The 20,328-nt window shown below is 38.5% G+C and overlaps 1 protein-coding gene across 1 annotated transcript in view; it reads right to left on the bottom strand.

Annotated features, from left to right (window-relative positions):
- Window positions 1-20,328, bottom strand: part of SLC25A21 (solute carrier family 25 member 21) — a 285,555-nt gene that overhangs the window by 105,356 nt on the left and 159,871 nt on the right. Inside the window, exon 2 of the mRNA XM_032230978.1 lies at window positions 20,200-20,248. Coding sequence (XP_032086869.1) covers window positions 20,200-20,248 — 49 coding nt within the window. The remainder of the gene's footprint in view (window positions 1-20,199; window positions 20,249-20,328) is intronic.

Here is a 20,328-nt window from a genome sequence, read left to right on the forward strand (position 1 = left end):
TTGCTTAGGAGCAAAATAGAACTCCCCTTTTTTACTAAAACATGTATGGATTCTTTTTTTGCATGTATGGGACTTTTTAGTCCAGTTTTGACTCCTGGAGACGAAAATTTTCTTGGCTGTATTTTCAGAAGTGACTTACCGTTGTTTTCTTCCTAGGATGTGGAAGAATAATTGGCCCAAACTCATCCAGCTGACTTTGTACACAGCACGCATAGTCTCTGGTTTCTAGGCCGATGCTTTAATTACTCAATCCGCTCTTGTGTATGGATGATTAAACTGGGATTCTGTGTAATGTTAGGAGATAACTAACCTTCGAAAGTGTTCTTATTGAAAAGAGGAGTATATTAATCCCAATATGTTTGGAAAGGCCCTTCTTTATTCCTCTGCAAGATATATCTTAAAAAATACTTTTGAATCATAAACAGGCAATCAATTTAATACTTCCATACCCTCAGCAGATGGCAGCCTGTGGATGATCTTGAATGGATATGGAAATCCTTTGATAGGATCTCTCAAGCGACTAGACTGTGAGGTAAACAACAATAACAATAACAAACCTTCCTGAAAGAAAAAAACAAGACGTTTCTTTATTGTTGTCAACAAAGTTGCCTGTAGATGTAGGTAGAAGCTCAATATGAGCTGACCTGAATTTGCCCATTTGGGACACCCAAATTATCTCTTTTTCTCTAACAGCTACTTTAGAGAACACAGGAATGCAGTGCTATACATCCTGATGGCAGCATCTTCCAGTTAAGAACCTGATGACAAATAAAAGTGAGTGGAAATCCTCCTTTTCCTTTCCGCTCCCTCCTGAAGAAAGAGTGAGCAACTTGCTTGTAGCCAAGAGATGCCATTTTCCTCTGGCTTCCCAGAAGCTTCCCAGGAATCTGCCTACAACATGACAACCCACAACCAACTGGACCAAACATTTTTACTTATTAGTTTTGGGGGGTTAAGATGTAAAATAGGTTCTGTACACCCTTTAAAAATCCCATGATTATGTCTTCCAACAAAAAAGTATGGCCTTACTAATTCCAGGGGTGATCTGAAAGTTACAAAAAGAGATGCTGAAGTGTTGCGTATGATCACAATTTGCAAATCCTACCTTAACATTTAGCTTTCTCAACCAATGAACTTCCAATCTACTAGGATAGATATTGTGGACTAAAATTCCTTAACTGTTGCTATGATGGCTAAGATTTAAGGGGGGGTGGGTTGAAGTAAAAAGATTCTTCCAAAAGCCAATCTCTCCCATATTGTAAAGGAGAGCCATTTCTCATGGCACAGTTACATTCCCATTCCCAGGCTTCCATAAACTGCTTGGAAATGCTCAAGCAGATATCTGTATTGCTTAAAACCCTGAGAGCACCTGTTGCTCAGCACAAGCCAATGAACAGCAGAGCACCAAATCATAATTCAATCAAAGTCTAAACTGGCTGCACTACTATAAATCTCTCAACAGCAATCCTCTCCCACAATTTTCTGTGCATAAAGAAACTGTTCTGATTGACTTCCCAAAATCTGAGCTGTGAATGCAGGATAAATCTTCCTGAGCTTCAGTGTGTGTCTTTCCCCTGCACTTGAAATTATATTCCAATTGTGGAGGTAACATGATATAGTGATACTTTTGTGGTTGTTCCAAACCACACACTTGGTGTAAGTTGGGATGAGGTGATGGAACAGTGATGGAAATGACTTTATGTCCTTGACATAAATGTCTTTGTTGTGCTTAACGTATACATTTCCAGGAAGTTCTCCTATGTATTTAATATACATTACATGTGATAATATATTATCAGTTCTGATTACCTAATTTGTTAATATGTCTATTGTATTGAAATTTTAATTTGTTTTGCTTTTTTCATTTTAAGCTTTAAATAAAGAGCAAAGTAATTTTAATGAATTAGAACAGCCTTGTGAATAAGTCCAAAAATCAATCTAGTTCAACATTTTGTTCCCATATGGGTCTGGGCAAGTTCAGTAGCATCTTCCTACTGGTGTTTTACAGTCCCTGATATTCAGAAGAAAACTTTTCCCTATACAAGATATAATACAGACAACTAACTAAATACTAATAATCTTATCCTCTTTGAACTTGCCCAATCACTGATCAAACAAGCAGCAACCACTATATTTTGGACAAAGAGGTACTTCCTTTTGTTTATCCTGGATTTTTTCTCTTTAATTTCATTGGATGGCCCTAAGTTATTTTAGGAGATCTTATCAGCTTTGTACAAACCCAAACAAAATTATAATTGCATCCTGTAAAGTTTCATATACTTGAATTATGACTAGGGCTCTGTTTAGATTTTTTTCACATTCATTTTAAAAATGCTGGAACAATAAAAATACTTCTTGATCTGCTGTGTGACACATTTTCAAGTTTACTAATAGTTTCTCAAAGCTAAACATAGATGGGTTCTTCTATCTCTGTTCATAGAACTGAGTTTCCAGACCCCTTTTGCCCTTCTTTGAACCTGTACAACATTGCCTTGTCATGTCTCTTTTCTGTTCTTCATTTGGCCTTTCTTGTAGGCCAGTTTAGTCTCTCCAGTATTCAGTAAGTCTTCATGTTATACTAGCTTCGGTGCATCTTCTTCATTGTCCTTCAGATTTTCTGCCAATGCCTTTATTTCTTCAACTGTCTTCTATACTTGCAACATTCCATGCCCATTGCCCATCTATTTTGCTTGAGAAGTAGAGACTTTCAAACATCTCTGTGTAGATTACAGGTATGATTATTATTATTCTCTTTATTTTGAAAATGGCACTTGTAGAGAGAACCTGTTCGCTGTACAGTCTCTGCTTACTGAACAAGAATCAGGCACCCAATTATCTCACTAGCAATCAGCAGCTGTCAGAACACACCCCTCACAGTCAGCAGATATTCAAATGACGAGTTTACTTTTCACAGCTGAGCAAACATTACGCTAGAACCCCAATTTCTCTGGTCCTTCTTGTCTCTTCCTCCTTCTGAATTCTGTGGCAAACTGCAGTTCCTCTCCCTATTAGCTTGTTCAATGAAATATTTTTGGGTCAATAGCTACTGAACCCTTACCCTTGCCTGTGTGAACATGTTATAATGCCCTGGTTGTAAGAGAGATTGTTTCCATACTTCCCTGTAAGAACTAGCCAGATCGTTCCACTTTTTATGTCTGTTCTGTTCTGTTTTTATGTCTGATTATGTTGCTCTATGAGTGAAATAGGTGGTCTCTAAATTTAATGAACAAAATAAAGACCTGTAATGATATCTCCTGAGCTTCAGATCAAATTGTCTGAACAAAATGTTATCTGAAATAAAAATATCGTGTCAATAACATGGGCAGTTAATACACTTTGCCAAACTTTCTTTATTAAGTTAAAAACTATTTTAGAGCCTTCTGTGAAAGTGAAGGGGTAGCTATGACCTGATATGAAAGATTGCCTTGATCACAGTTAAACCCATACCAGACCCTGACATCTCTAAAGTAGATAAACTAACTTTGAGGCTGAGGTGTCTTCCTGTCCTACAATATTCTCTCCACACCTAATCTCTGAAATGTCAAAGGGGATGCCTTGCAAATGGTCTTGTCTTCGAGGTAATTTAAAGCCTGCTGCCATGCTAAATGGAAAACACAGGGAGCCCAGTCTTGTCCAAATACAGAGTCAACAGCAACTGTCAAGAGGCAAAGCTAGCTCCAGGCAATCTGATCCTTCCACACACCGTAATCTCCATTTTATTTTACTTAATGAGGCAGGAGTTAAAACAGTTGACCTGATGAAAGTCAGATGGCAGCCCTCATGGAGCAAACCCCCTGCTGTATTCTTGTCCCTGACACCCTTTGTTACCTCCAAGCGAGCTGAGACCAGGCTATGAACCATGTAAGGAGGAGGTTTCTAGGTTAATGAAAAACTGCAACACCATTTCAGAAGCCGAGCTAAAAAGTTATGTCTTCTTAATCTACAGAAACATTCCTGAAGTTCAACTATAATAAAATTTAAGGAATGCTGTTATATTCTGACAAACAGAAGGATTGATGTATTAGCATTGCTATGATCATCATCATGTCGTCGTCATCATCTATTCGGTGGCATTTTATAATCCCTTAATAGCTGAAATTGAATTCTTAACAGGCTTCTTTCCAACATGTAGGCTGAAAAAGTATCTTGTGTAATGCCACACTTTATTTTATTAGCTTTCTGTCAAGGATGTTCGGCTCCAAATCAGTTTATCCAGCACTATATTATCATCAAATGACAAGAAGACATTTTAAGCATCACTCACTGTTTTAATCCATTACGGAATTAAAGGAAAATACGTTATGTTTTACACTATTTTGTTGTCATTGTTGCTCTTCATAACTTTTTTTAAAAAGAAAAAGTTTCCTTTTGACTGTTGCTGTTTGCTGAAATACAGTAAGAAATATCATGCTGATATTCAACTGCCATGATAACATTCTATTGCTTTTTATAGGGAAAGAAAAATAAAACAAATAAAACACAATGCTTTAAACATGGTCAAATTTGCTACTTTTTATAGTCAAATTTCTAATCACTGAAATATATGAAAATCTGGGCAATCAACAGCACAAATCATTTTCACAAATCTAAGTCATGATATACTATGAATGGCAAATATTGATGCTTATCTGACTATACGAGTTGCATGCTAGCTTTAATCCTTCTAAAACAGGGTGTTAAACTTCCAGGCTGGATGCGTCACCTGCTGGCCACACCCACCACCATTTTAGCGAAGAGGAAAAAAGTTGTGATACATCACGTGACAACAATGAGATGCTCAGAGCTTGACACACCTGTTTTAAAGCTTTTGTTTGAGTGAAATCAGTATTTTTATACCGGGAAATTATGCTGCTAATACAGTCAGTTTGTAAAGAACTTAATTCAAAGGTGTGCTTGGGAGCTGAATGTATTGTTATATAATGTTTGCTTTTGTAAGGATTAGGTAAAAATAAGACCAGTTCTGTAGTAATAGTCAGGCCTGCATATCCCTTTTAGGATCTTTGGCCTGCCACACTCTCTCTGCTTTCATTATGCTGTTTCATTAATGTAGTAGTTGGGAGGGGGGAATAGAAAGGAATAGAATTGGGGAATGTGTTGTTATCATTCTTTTTTAGAAGCCCAAGGTCATATTTTGTCTCCACACCTCTGCACCTGACTGGAACCAGCTGGGTGGAGATGCCAGAGTGGAAGAATGTGATGGATTTGTGGGTGTGGGGACAAGATCATGAACTTTCAACTGGATGGGAATCCGATGTAACTTCCAGAATTGGGATTTCACAGATGTGCTAAGATGTCTGACTTATTAAATTGGAACTTTAAGGATCGTTTTGCCTTGGACTCTGATTTAATTTTGCATGATACTTGGAACGCTGACAATAGGTAGTTCACGACTTACAACAGTGCAAATTTATAACTGCACTGAAAAAAGTGACTTATGACCATTTTTCATACTTATGACTGTTGGGCATCCCCATGGTCACATGATAAAAATTCAGATGCTTTGCAACTGATTTATGACAGTTGCAATGTCATGTGATTACTTTTTGTGACTTCTGGCAAGGAATGTTAATGGGGAAACCAGATTCATTTAACAACCATGTTACTAACTTACTGTATTTTTCGGAGTATAAGATGCACTAGAGTATAAGACGCACCAAGATTTTGAAGAGGTGCATACTAAAAAAAAGTTTTTGCATTCTGCAGACTTCCCAAATTCTCTGCATGTCTCATTTCTTGTGAAAAATGGGGCATGCAGAGAGTTTGAGAGGCCTGCAAAGTGCTCCTAGGGGCTGGGGAGGAAATGAGCAAAAAGTGGCCCATTTTTCACAAAAATGGGTCCGTCTTTTGCCAAAAAAAGTGCATGCATAGCCTTTAGTCCTACGGGATTGGGCGGCATATAAATCTATTAAAAGTTAAAGTTTAGGAGATTTGTAGAATGCCTCTGGGGGCTAGGGAGCAAAAACGAGCAAAAATGGCTTGTTTTCGCTCATCTTTGCCCTCCCCAGCTCCCAGGAGCACTTCCAGACCTCCCAAACCCTCTGCATGTCCATTTTTGTGAAGGGGATGGAGTTTTGGGAGGCTATATTCAGTGTATAACATGCACCCAGATTTTCACCCTCTTTTTTGGGGGTAAAAGGTGCATCTTATACTCTGAAAAATACGGTAACCACTGCAGTAATTCACTTAACAACAGTGGCAAGAAAAGTCATAAAATGGGGCAAAGGGTGCTTGAATAGAAGGAATTCTTTCCTCTTTCTTATTCTTATTATTCAAGATCCCTTACCATCAAACTTTCAAAAGAAGATGTGAACACCCTGATTTTGCATATCATCAGTATAAAGTAATTCTTTAGATTTTAGAAGGAGAGAGAGGGGGGTACCAAGAGTAATGAATGATTTATGTTGCTAGTCATTCTGAGATCTTTTGAGATGTCCAGAGAGCTATCAGATATTATAACTCAATTATCAATCCAGAACCTGCTTCTATACAGCATATTAATGCTGTGTCATATTTCAATTCATTTTAATACACTGTCTTGCAGTCCCTTAAACTGTACAGTTGTTGCTAAACATTCCTAAATGTTATCCCTTTGAGCAATTTTCAGTGTTCTGACCACACTTTACAGAAGTACTCTATTGATATCATTAGGAAGCTATTTATTTTCTAAGATGTGGCTTGTTCCTCTTCCTATTCTGGAAAGCAGGATTGGAAAAAAAACCCCACCTCTTTCTCCCCCGCATCCCCCCATACAGGTTTTTGGATGTTCACCTTCTTCTTCTTTTTTTTTTTTTTAAAAAAAAACCCTATTCTTTAACCCTTCTTTTCTTGTCCTGTCTTAGCTGATGTGGAAAAATGACACGGGTATGCAACATTGTCTCTAAGAGCTTTAAAAATACATAGTTTGCTTCTCTGTCTGATTTGACATGGATATAGTAATAGGTTATTAAAGGGTGGCCTATATGGTGGCCTAGAGGTGGAGTTCTCGCCTCGCAATCAGGAGGCTGGCTATGAGTTTTATCCTAGGTAGAGGCAGATATTTCTCTCTCTGGGCACACTGAGAATATAGCTGCTGAACCAAACTCCGCAATGGCAACAGTAAGGGCATCTGGCCATTAAAACATTCTGCTAGCTCCATTCAATTGCCCAGTCTCACCCCACAAGGGATTATGCGGTCATTAAAAGACGATGATGATAGTAATATGTTTTTAAAGTAAATATGCATACTTTCAGGATTGAGTGCCATTTATTCTGTATTCAGTACATCCCCAAATAAAGAAAACCAACATATCTAGAACATACAGTGTAAGAACTGCAACAACCACTATGTAGAACAAACTGGCAGAAGACTAGCAGAATGCATCCATGAACACTGACGGACAGACAGAAGACATGATGAAAATTCTTTAATTTCACAAAATATAGACAGATTTAACCATAGTTTCAATTGGGAAAATGTGACAATCCTAGACCAGGCCAAATCCAAAAATGCCAGAAACTTTCTAGAAGCCTGGTACTCTGACAAATCAGCCATCAATAGACAATAAAACATCTATAGACTATGCAAAAGAGACAATCAACCAGCTCAAAAGAGAACAAATAAGACTCCAGTACCTCTCCACCAGGAATCAGCAACATAATATAACTCCAAGGTTAACTTCAGACCAATAATCAAGTAAAAAAATACGCCAAAATCAAGAAACTGCCAAAGAGCCATCAGTAAACAGCCCAACCAAAGAAACTCTAAGATTACTTCCACCCACACAGCAAGCAAGTCACCAGAATATAAACTGACAGCAAACAGCACTCCTACTAACACCGATGATGTTATCTAGTTAGGTTATGAAACATCTGTAAGAAAATAACCAATCTCAGAGAGCACCAAGGACCCAGTGGTGGATTCCGGTATGGTTGGAATGGGTCTGGTGGCATCCACATGGATGCGTGCAGCGCGCGCATATGTCTTAGCGCCTCCGTGAGCTTTCGTGATGCTCCAGCTGCTCAGCGGAGTTTCGTGCAGGTGCTGTAAGAGCTGTGCGCATGCACGGAAGCGCCGAAGACTTAAAAGACCGGTAAGGAACTTGGGCGGGTGGGTGGGTGGGCCCTCTGGAACACCGTACTGGAACGGTATCCGGTGCTCTGGGCAGGCTCTGGGACGCCTGTACTGCGGCGTACCGCCTGCAACCCACCACTGCAAGGACCCCTCATTTCAACCCTGAGCTACAAATATTCTCCTTTATTGAAACCAACATAAAGATAAAATGCACACTATGCATTAGGGGTGGTTTCCTGTACCAGTTGTTATCAGTTCGCTTGATGCATGTTTTGCTTCATTAAGTACAGGGCGGGGCATAACCTTTTCCTAGGGGGTCACAGCAACACTTGTAATAACAACACAAATAATTCATACACCATTCGAAAGCCCATCAAAAACTGAGTTTATTGACACGATTTAATAGTCAGTATGACCACCATTAGCCCTTCGAACAGCATTCAAACGAGGTGGATAAGAACACAACAAATCTTCAAACAGTTCCGTTTGATTTTCCAGATTTTTCAACACAGTTTCCAAATTCATTCTCAAAGTTTCAACCGAATATCGATTTTGACCTTGCTCCTGAATCATCAGAGCTTCCACTTCATCCTTAATTATGGCCCCAATGTTCTCTGCCGGATTGAGATCTGGCGAATTTCCCGGCCAGACGTCATTGCCCCAAAATTCGACATTGTTTTCCTTTAACAATTGCTGAGTCGCATTTGCACGCATGCAAGGAGTTTTGTCATGAAGAAAGACAGCCTCACCAACCACCAAGACATTGTCTGGATCACTGAGAAATGGAATGACATTCTCCAATAAAATTTTCTCACGGAAATAACTGCCATCCCAGGATTCCCCTTTATCCTTCAAAACCCAATGCAGTTTCTTGGCTGTGAAAATGACGAAAATCCCGATGCAAGTCGGATTGCGAACGATTTGTCGATATCGTTCATGTTTGGCGATGTCGTCGACGTCTTTAGCCCAAATTCGATCGTTCTGGAAATTCGGTTTTCGAATGGCATAAACGAAGAATTCGTCAGATGGCGCCAAATGAAGAAAATCTTCCTCGGTCCATTCAGACAACCAATCGCACAACCAAAGCCGATCTTGAACGTGTGTTTGAGTTTTCAATGGTTTGCAAATGACGTGGAATGGCTTCAAACCTTCTCGTTCTCGATATCGGCCGATTGTCCTTTGATCAACTCGTTTTCCACGAATTTGAAGGATTTCTTGGGCCACTTTTCGGTTTCCTTTTCATTGTTTGCGACTGCCAGTTGCAATGATGGCTTTGCTTTCTTGGGACAGTTGCAGAGGACGCCCTTCTCCAAATTTTGTGAAACATTCTTGGGCTGTTTTGTTCCAATTATCAGTAACCCAATCCGGATGACGTTTCAATTTGTTTGCAATCCATTTTCGATTGATAAACGTCGCTCCAGCATCACGAGCCTCTCGAAAGGCAATGCATTTTATTCTGTCAATGATCCTTTGTTCTTCCGAATCGAATTTTCCAGCCATTCTTAAAGCAAATTTAACATTTAATAGCTCATTCAATTCAGTTTTTTATGGGCTTTAAAATGAGGTGTCGCGGAAGTTGTAAACTGCTGTCAATCTTGCTGTGACCCCCTAGGAAAAGGTTATGCCCCGCCCTGTACTTCATACTTCATTAAGTATGATAATTGGTTTTTGAGCTCTCTGTGACTCCATGAGGTTCCTGCTTGTTGCAGGGGACATGTTGTGTGAAGTCCAGCTGCTTTTACATTGTAAGTCAGTTGTGCAGCCATGACCACCTGGTCACATGACCACAAAGACATGCCTGTGTGGTCACATGACTACCAAGCCACACCCACAGAACCAGTAGGGAAAATATTTGAATATTACCACTGTTATAAATCTAATGTGAAAACAAGTACATGTGGAATTAAATACACAGAATATAATAAGTCTTTTCAGATAAAAAGAAGGTCTTGCTTGTGTATAACCGAAAGCATTTCTAGCACTTCCATATTACCTCAGGAAAAGCCTCAAATTGTAAATCAACATGAAACAGTAAAGAAAACGCATGACTTTCTAATATCGTGTCGTTCGTCAAAATAATAATAAAAATGAATGCAGAAAGTTATTTTGGTAAGGGTATGAATTTGGGGGGAGCTGTTCTAAGCAACCAGATATTTTGTTCTGTTTTATACTTTTAAAAGCATAATACAATTTGTACACAGTCTTTCAAGAAATGAGAAAGGGGAAAGGCATTTTTTGGAAGTTTGGTTATTTATACATTTATGTGGATATGTGCAATTCCTTTTCATCAAAAGAATTTCCAAGCAATGAAAATAAATATAACCAAAAATGGGCATGCAAACATAAAATGTAATACAAACAAATGTTATTCTGGTGGTTGTTGGAGCATTGCTCTGCAAAGGAATAGAACTATTCACTAGAGTAATGACTACGTTTGATCAGGAATTCATGTCATTGTTCTCCAAACTGGCTTTGTTTTATATTAATAATAACATCATTTAACATAGCTATACGATTCAAAATGTGTGATACTTCCTAGGAAAAAGAAAGTACAGAAAACATGGTGGGGAATTTCTCTAACAGCACATTACAATTCTAATATTAATTGTATTCAATATAGTAATTTTATTAGTACTAAATCTCCAGTATTTTAAAGTACAACACTACACTAAACAATCACACACTTTTGCCAAGCTGGCTCACCTTTTCAAATCTGGTATGTCTCAAATGTGTTCAAATTCTGAACGTTCTGGTTCCAAAACACTTGGAACAAAGAAAGTTGAGAAAACTATTTTTCAGCCTCAGAAACTACCCTTTTATAATGAGCAACGATTAAAACATTGTAACTACTTCTTTGCATCCTCTTGGGAAATGAACAATAAAATAAGACTCCTATTTTTCCAAAGACACATTGAAATATATATATATTTAATCCATAAACTGCTCAATAAGAGGATTCTTGTTTCTTAAAAAATCCCTCTAGACTTAGAATACACACTGCTACATCTGCTAACAAAAACACACTGAGAGCACAAAATGCAAGATATCATCTGAGTTTTAGTCATTTACAGGATGGATTTGGCAACCTAAAACATAATGCTGTTGTTTTAGAGCTTTATTTAAATATAATATCAATGGTCAGCTTGTTTGGGAACAATTGATGATATGGCTATGCAGTACTTTCACCATTTGCATTTCTCTCTTTTGTATCTGCAATTTCTAGTTGTTAGTGAATTGAAACACACACACACATACACACGCCTGAGAAACTTCACAGACTCACATATCCAAAAGGTCATGTTAAAGAGACTTCACTCATAAATTATCTAATGTTAGCTCAGTAACATGAAAAATAGTTAAATATAGGGGACCTGATATTATCTTTAAAACAAAGTGGTTATTTAATGCACACATGGTCCATCACTGGTTAGAAATCAGGCATAACAGTGGTCTAACTCTGAATTTTCATCTGTGGGTAAGAAACTAGGCATGACCCCAATCTACTCTGATTGTGATTTAATGTCTCATGCCACCAACAAATCATTAACATCTGTTAATAACCCACCCACCCACTCTGTTGAAATGTTTTGAAATATCTCATGTGCACCATGGATGTCTCCAGAGTCATCCCATTTAAACTTTCCCAGTTGCTCGATTAAATATCCCTTTTTAAAATGTACACATGAAAAAAGACCCCCCCCCCTTTTTTTGTATTCATGCTGTGGCTTTCCTTCTCTAGTTCCAACATCTGCTTTCTCCACAAAATCCATTTTAAGCATATGCTTTTCTTGCAAACGTAATCCACTGTACTTTCTACTATATCTTCTGATTCCAAATATATATTTATGATTTTGTAATATGCAAAGCATTTAACTATGTCATATGAACATTGCATTAGATTTTATCCTTGCTAGCAAACCCATTTCTACTACTTTTCTTATCTTAGAAATTTGCTTGGAAGAAAGATATCTGGAAATGCAGAACAGGAGAAAAAAACATTTAAAATTCTTTGGATAGGATGAGATGCTCATATAACAAGGTCTGAATTCCTGTTAGGGAGAAAGAAACACATTTTGATGGCAAAGGAATAGTTTAACTTCTGCTCCTTATAGTAATTGATTTCACATCTTATTTAACAGGTAGAATCATAAATTAGACCTTGATATGTTTTAGGTTAGGCCGAAGAAATTCTTGTTCTATGTAGCAGATACTGTAATTCTAAAATAATTCTTGTCCTGTGTAACAATTATCTAAACTTGCGTGACTATGGCAAATAAAATGTTGAAGAATGATAATAGTACCAACAATAACAGCAAAAAAGGAAGTCTACAACGCTTATTCATGGAGTCATACCTCTATAAATATTAGGAAAACTGCCCCCAAAACATTGCAGAGGCAGATAAATATCAACAGGCTAAAAGACTAAAACATATGAAGAATGGTTGCAGGAACTGGGCATGTCTAGTTTAATGAAAAGAAGGACTAGGGGAGACATGATAGCAGTGTTCCAATATCCCAGGGGTTGGCACAAAGAAGAGTGAGTGAAATTTTTCTCCAAGGCACCTGAGAGTAGAACAAGAAGCAATGGGTGGAAACTAATCAAGGAGAGAAGCAACTTAGAACTGAGGAGAAATTTCCTGACAGTTAGAACAATTAATCAGTGGAACAGCTTGCCTCCAGAAGTTTGTGAATGCCCCAACACTGGAAGTCTTTAAGAAGATGCTGGGTACCATTTGTCTGGAATGGTATAAGGCAGCGATGGTGAACCTTTTTTGGCTTGCGTGCCATTAGTGGGAGGAGTGCAGGAGGTTCGTGTGTGAGCGTGCCGCACCCATAATGCAATGCGTGACACCTCCCCAGTGCGCATGCGTGCACTACAGGCACCCCCCCATTTTTTGCATGCTTTTTTCGCCCATAACATTCGCCTATAACATATGCAATGGTTCATATACATGGACATTTAGCAATACCTTCACCTGATACTTCTAACCTCCACCCCTTCGCTAAAGAAACGTGTTGTTTACTTGTGACTAACTTCACAAAGTTTTTTCTATCTTTAGTAATGCACATCGACGCCCCACTGTCAATAATCCACAAATTGTGGTTACATGATGCATTATTAGCTATAGTCACATTAATCTCATGTTTTCTAGATTGCAGAGGTTTCTGTAGTTTTGGCTTCTTGCAAATCCTGGCAATGTGACCCTTCTTACCACAATTATAACAACATTTTACAATATATACATAACTAGGTAAATCACTACTCTCTGGTGTCCTCTCTCTTAACTGTTTTCTATCTTCTCTTCTTCTAGACTCTTCCAGCAGTCTTGAGGTAGTGGAGATCAATGTAATGTCCTGTTGAGATAGAACTTCACAAGACATTACAAAATCGTCATAGCTTTCATCAAGTGATGACAGAATAATATAAACTTGGTGTTGCCCCCCAAAAATTATCTCTTTCTCATGTAGCTCTTGAAACATCTGTTTCATGTAGTTCAGATGTGCTAACATGTTACCACCTTTGGTGAACCGTGTTCTAAAGAGTTTTCTTGTAATATTAATATGGGCACCCACAGAATCTCGCATATATATTTTCTTTAAATTGTCCCAACATTTAGCAGCAGAATTTTCACCTCGGATATGACTCAGTTGTTGGTCAGCCAGTGTGAGACCAATAATGCATAAGACCCGTTCATTGCTTCTCTGGAACTGTGTCATCTTCTTTGCATCATCATCATTGTTTGGATCCCAGGCAGTGATATCTGGTGGGGTCTGTACTACGTCCCATAGCCCTTCACTACGCAATAGCTACATTTTGCAGACCAGAATACATAGTTTGTGCCATCCAGCCGGGTAACCAACAATAAATTCGGAGTTTGTCCTTGTGCCATCTTCCCAGATATATCTGACTAACCAGATGTTTGCAAAACTATAACATCTGTAGCAACTCCACTCTCTTAACACTGCAGCTGGCACTCCAGGTACACTGGGTACACTGGGTACACTGGGTACACTGGGTACACTGGGCCCATAACCCAGGTAGGGGTATCTCCGTTGGGAGACAGAAAGTAGCACAGTGGAATGTACAGCTAGAGAGAAGGAATGTTGCTAGTAGAAGAAACACATGAATTTTTACTAATGCTAGTAAAAACAAGTAGCTTTACTACTAACAATAGCTTCACAAGCAGTGATAGTAGATATGTGTCCAAACACAATTCAAAGAACAAACAATTGCTTACAGTTGCAGTTCATGTTCCAGTCATCAAGCGAGCAAGTAGTCATCAAGCATAGTACAAGCAGAGAGAGAGAGGGTAAGCTTTCCTGACTCCCTCTTATTGCAAAGTTAATTACAGCTGATTGTAAAGTTAATTACAGCTGATAAGTACATCCACCCATTTAAAGCAACATCGACCATTTGTTATTATATATGAATCTATATTGCCTACCCAACACTAAGAGTACACTCCCAACAGGGGCGTGGGTGAAAAATGGCTTTAAAAAAGGGTGAAGTCAGCTGGCCAGCTTACAGGGCAGCACCTTGCGTGCCCTGACAAATGGCTCCGTGTGCCGCCTGTGGCACCCGTGCCATAGGTTTGCCATCCCGGGTATAGGGTTTCTTGCCTAGGCAGGGGGTTGGACTAGAAGACCTCCAAGATCCCTTTCAACTCTGCTATTGTACTGTATTGCAGGAAAATGATAAATTTTTGGGAGACAACAGTAGACATGGTTAAGAATTTGTACAAGGAAAGATCAAACTGGATTTTGTACAAATAAAAATTAATTATTGCACAATTAATTAATTAATTATGTTTTACCTGGTCTCTGAATACAATGCTCAGTCTACTTATCTGATTAAATATAAGGACACAGACAATTGTATTTTATTCAGAAGGGAAAAGAAAGAGGCTAGTTGTGCTCTTTTGCAATCTCATAGCCACAGGATCCCATTCCAGAGAGCACCTCATTCCCATGACCAAGTTTTTTGTAGAATAAGCTTACATGTAGGGGTAAGGGCAGTAATATACCAGAAAGCTTCCCATCCAAGGGTGGGCTGCTATGCGTTTGTCCAGGTTCACGATAGTTATGGCCGGTTTGGAGAACCTCTAAATCCCACCCCTGGCTGGCCTCTACCACCCCACCCCGCCACTCCCAGGAGTCTCCATGTGGCCCGTTTTGGATGCAAGGTAAGTGCAGGGGCCACGTGGAAGCTCGGGGAAGGGGAAAAACAGGCCTCCCAGAAGTTCCAGAAGGCCAGAAATGGGTCCATTTCCAGCCTCAGGAGGACCTCCAAAGCCTGGAGAAGGCGAAAATACACACACATCCCACCATGGTGCAGGAGGTCAACTAGGCCACACCTACCATAGCCATGCCCACCCAGGAACTGGACAGAGAACTCGTTGCTGAAATGCTTGAAGCCTATCCCTGTTCCCACCCCTTATATATGAAGGCTACCTGCAGGTGAATTCCTCCCCCCCCATCAAATATATAACTGAAAATGCAGTCTGGTGCCTTATTAGTAAATACAATATTTTTAAAAAGTATCTTAAGAAACAACTTTCCATAATAAAGTCTGCAACTATCCTATCTGGCATGAGAATAGTGTTAATCAGCTGCAGCTTTTTCCAGGACAAGCAAATGTATTTCACATTTCAAGCAACTTTCTTTTCTGCCTTAGCCACAGAGAACTGATACATGAACAATCAACATATGCTATGCCAGTATGATATTTTTTCAATAAGGAAGTAATACTGCAAGTGTGTAGGAGGAAAGGAATCCTTTATGCTGCTAATAAATTATTTAGAGCACCCCATTTGCTACTGGATATATGAGTTTAAATCTGGGGCGGGGAACTCTGGCTCCTTTATGACCTGTAAACTTCAACTCCCAGAATTCCTGAGCTAGCATGGCAACCACAGATTGCATGGCCTCTGTAGATGCCATACAATAAACAATAAACAAACAAACAAATAAAATGTACAAAACGTCAATAGAAAAAATTGTGAAGTCAGATATATCAACACAGGACCCCAGACAGTAAGCATAATCTTCAAATGGAATATTTCAGAATAGATTTCAGCAGTGCTTACCCAAATACAAATGGAAAGAAAATTAATAAAATAAAAGGAAAAGACACTTTAAAAAACAAAAGCTGGAAAGATATCAGAAACATACATAGGAAACAGAGCAGTTCTAATAAGTCCAAACCATCAGAAATTAGTCACAAACATTAATTGGAAAAGAATAGCTAATAGAGAAATGTGAAATAAATTTTTCACTAGAAATGGCCCTTACCAAGCATTTCATGCTTGCATTTCATACAATCAAAGAAAAGTATTGTTTTAACTAGCAATAAATAGCAAGCTGTATGATTCAATGTGAGACATCAACATGTCTCCTAAATTCAGGAATGTTCGCTGCATCTATGTGATGTGGTTGGAGTATAGAGAGGATACTGTACCTTCCGGTTGATGTTACTCAATGATTATATCTTTGCACACTCTAAATTTTAATCCTTATGATATTTTTCAACTCAAAACATTTCTCATCTGTAGTATGAGTCAAGCTACTCAGAGAACAAAATCATGTGACATTCTTCCTGGAAACATCTACTTCTATTTCTTATTTCTAATTCAGATTGGAGGGCTGAATGTATCACAGCTCTCTTATATTTAAAAAGCAAAGCCCATGTCCTTAAATGAATGTAAAGATAAAAGGTTGCCTGGTGGGAATCAGTGGTAGCCATTAAGTAGGCAAGTCAAAACTACCTCAGTTCGAGGCCACCAATGTAGCCATTAATTCAGAACAGCAGAACAAAGTCTAAAGTTGAAAACTTTAGAACTCTGAAAAAATTCTGACATCAATTTTGGGAAAGGCTTCATTCTTGATTGTAAAAATGATTTTAATCTTACTGAGCTGCACTGTGAGTTTTCTGCCAAGTCAAGACAAGAACTGAACTTACAGGAGAAATATCAGGAGATCAATGATTTAATGCTAAGCTCAGAAATGATGGCTGACAACATTTGCCTTCTATCTGATCATTGATCGGTCTAGCTCAGCTTTGTTTACAGTGTCTTCATTGGCCTGCCACTTTCTCTCCAAGAATCTTTTTCATCATTCTTCAAATGGAGTCTGAATTTGGAACCATTTGGTATAAACCACATTCTCTACACTAAGCTAGGGCCCAAATATTGACCTATCTGATTGAAGATTTGGAAATCTTGGATTCTGTCTTCCTGACACTCCTCTTTCACATGTGCAGGAATAAAAGATAGAGCTGGAGAACTTTTCTGATTGCTGCTATAGCCTTCATTTCCAGGACATAATTCTAGGAATACTCAGAACTGTAAACTGATTAAAATAGAACATTCCCAAACAAGGATGGACAGAACTGTATCATGTTTTTTTCACTGCTTTTCTTCATTAATATGCATGTTAAAATCTACACGTGAGCAAATATGTTTTAAAAATTCATACTTCTATGTTCTGACCCCCCTCTCCGTACACCAAGGCACTCCAAGACAAGAATACTGCTAGACGATTTATTCACAGTAAATCAACACACTGACAAGACCTTGGCAGCAATCCAGACTTCAAAGATAAGAAATATACACAAGAGCTTCTCCAGCATTGGTAATGAAGTTGAATCCTGCAAACAGTCTCCTCGCAAAGTCTCTCCTTATATTCTCTCTTGAGAGGAGCCTAATTACAACCAATTATCTTCTTTATCTGCGTAGTTGTTCTCTGTGTCTATCAGCCGCCATTGCCTGGCATCCAGGACCAACTCCCTTGTCTCCTTCCCACTGCTCCAAGGCCTGACATCATGTGCACACTCCCTTTGATTTTCACCACTGCTCCATGCCTCAGGCACTTCCTGGTGGCCAACCAGCCTCTCTGGTCCTTGCTCGGAGTTGGAACCCTGTCCAGGGTCCTCCACATCTTCCAGAGCCGACTCATAGGGCCCCTCACTGTCGGAGTCTGTTTTCAGCTCCTGTTGGGCCACAACACTTCTAAATGTACGCTCTTACACATTTCTAAATAAAATGCTTTCAGAACACTAAATGTATTCTTTGATGAAGGAGAAACTTCTAATTTTGTACTTAGCATAGATCTTTCAATGTATCACAATATTTTGAAAAATGATCAAGATAGCTACCAGTATTTTTCTCATTCTTCTGAGAAAAAGAGAATCAACTCGCCTCACAAGCACTGTTGTCAAATATATTCTACACTTATTTCTTTCATATTTTTTGACAACAATGCTCCTATGTGAGCCTTCCCATCTCTTCTACAAATCTTGGATCTCCTTTTGCTGTAAACAGATTTTCTTAATTACAGTTGATTCTGCCTTTGTCCAACAAATGGGTCAAATTAAATGTCAGTGATGCAATTTTGAAATGCATTGCACATGACAAATAGAAATTCCTAATTATGGATAATAAAGATTTGTTCAAAAGTTATGATTTTTTTCTTTAGTTATATATCAATACATTTATATATATCAATCAATCCACAAATTCTGCATTTTTGGTTTCATATAAATTTCCTGTACTTTTCTTCTTCGGAAAACTTCATGACACTTAACTGCACAAATAGTTCTAGACACAGTCACAGTGAAGTGACTGGCTGAATTACATCCAAAGAGATGTGCCATATATATTTATTTTGTACTCTTTTAATTTTATAAATGTAATTCAGCAGTCTCTTGTTGATATGGATGGCTATAGAAATCAAATAAATAAATAATCAACCAGGATATGCATTGTTTACTTTGGACTTAGCACAAAATTGAACCAAGCTAATATATTTTGTTATAGCAATAGCACTTGCATTTCTATGCTGCTTCATATGCTTTACGGAACTTTCTAAGTGGTTATGAGTCAACATATTGCCCCCAACTGACCTCAGAAGGATTGAAGGCTGAGCCGTTCAGAATTAAACTCCTGGCAGTAGCAGAGTTAGCCTGCAATGCTGCATTTTAACCACAACGCCACTGTGGCTCCTATAAAATGTTAAAACAGCTTACAGCTTGCTGCAAATAGGAAACCATGCAAACATGCAAAGATATAGTGGGTTAAATTTCTCCAAATTTCTAATTTCAAATATCCAGGATGCAGAATTTGTGATAGCCACTGTGGGATAGGAGTTAAAGGACTGAACTAGCACCAGGGAGGTCCAGGTTCAAGTCTACCCTCAGTCACAGAAGCTTTCTGTCCCTCAGTTAACTACACTAAGCACAGTTTAAGTTGCCTTGAGCTTGCGAAGTAAGGTATGATGTAAGTCTAACAATAAACTAACTAAATGAATAAATCAAAATCTTAACATATTGTAACTTTTATTTTGCAAAAGGCAGAAATAAAAACCCCAGCAGCTTTTCCAAAATGAGTCAGGTGCAGTGTTCTTATGCTGACTGGATGTGATTTTTTTAGAAACAGAATCTGGAACATCTACATTTTGATGATGATGATGATGATGATGATGATGATGATGATGATGATGATGATGATGGTGGTGGTGGTGATGATGATGATGATGATGATGATGATACCATGATAACCACAATGCTAGCACTAAACATGTTAGCATTTTTAAAAGCAATTGAACAAGTCATACTTTCTATCCATTAATCTCTGAACTTTCCTGAAGGTGGCTACCATGAAACTACCCAACTCCCATATGCAAACAGAGATTGAAAGAATACTTTTGGATGACTTTTTAGAACATGACTGGCTGTGTCAGGCCACATCTGCGATCAATATTATTTTATTTCTAAAACAATATGTCATTTCCAGCTTCAAGTCAAAACAGTACCTCAGATGATATATACAATGCAGAGGAACACACACACACACACAAACACCTTTCTATGGGGCCCCTCCTCCATTTTTTTTTAACAAAAAGGATCTCAGGCTGTCACATGAAGAGTGCATTTTATAAAGAGGTATTTAGCACCTCCAGATGACCTCCGAGCAGAAATGCATCATGCCATTTAAATTCTGCCTGTCAAGCACTATGAAAAAGATTAAGTAAATATAAATGCCATTAAAGGGAGAAGTTATCTTAGTTGGACAAGTTTGAGCGTTTTGAATTCTGACAGCTTCCAATTTGGATGCCTTCCAATGTCAATAAAACTTGTTCAAGCAGAACCTTACCTGGTTTTCACCACATCGAGGGGATGCATCAGGCAAATTTCTACAAGACCTGTAAGATGATAGAAGAGAGAAGCCTGATAAATATATTTGATCTCTACAACTATTGAAGTATCAAATGTTCTAGTGCTG

This window comes from Thamnophis elegans, chromosome 1, assembly GCF_009769535.1.
Source record: "Thamnophis elegans isolate rThaEle1 chromosome 1, rThaEle1.pri, whole genome shotgun sequence".
Lineage (NCBI taxonomy): Eukaryota > Metazoa > Chordata > Lepidosauria > Squamata > Colubridae > Thamnophis > Thamnophis elegans.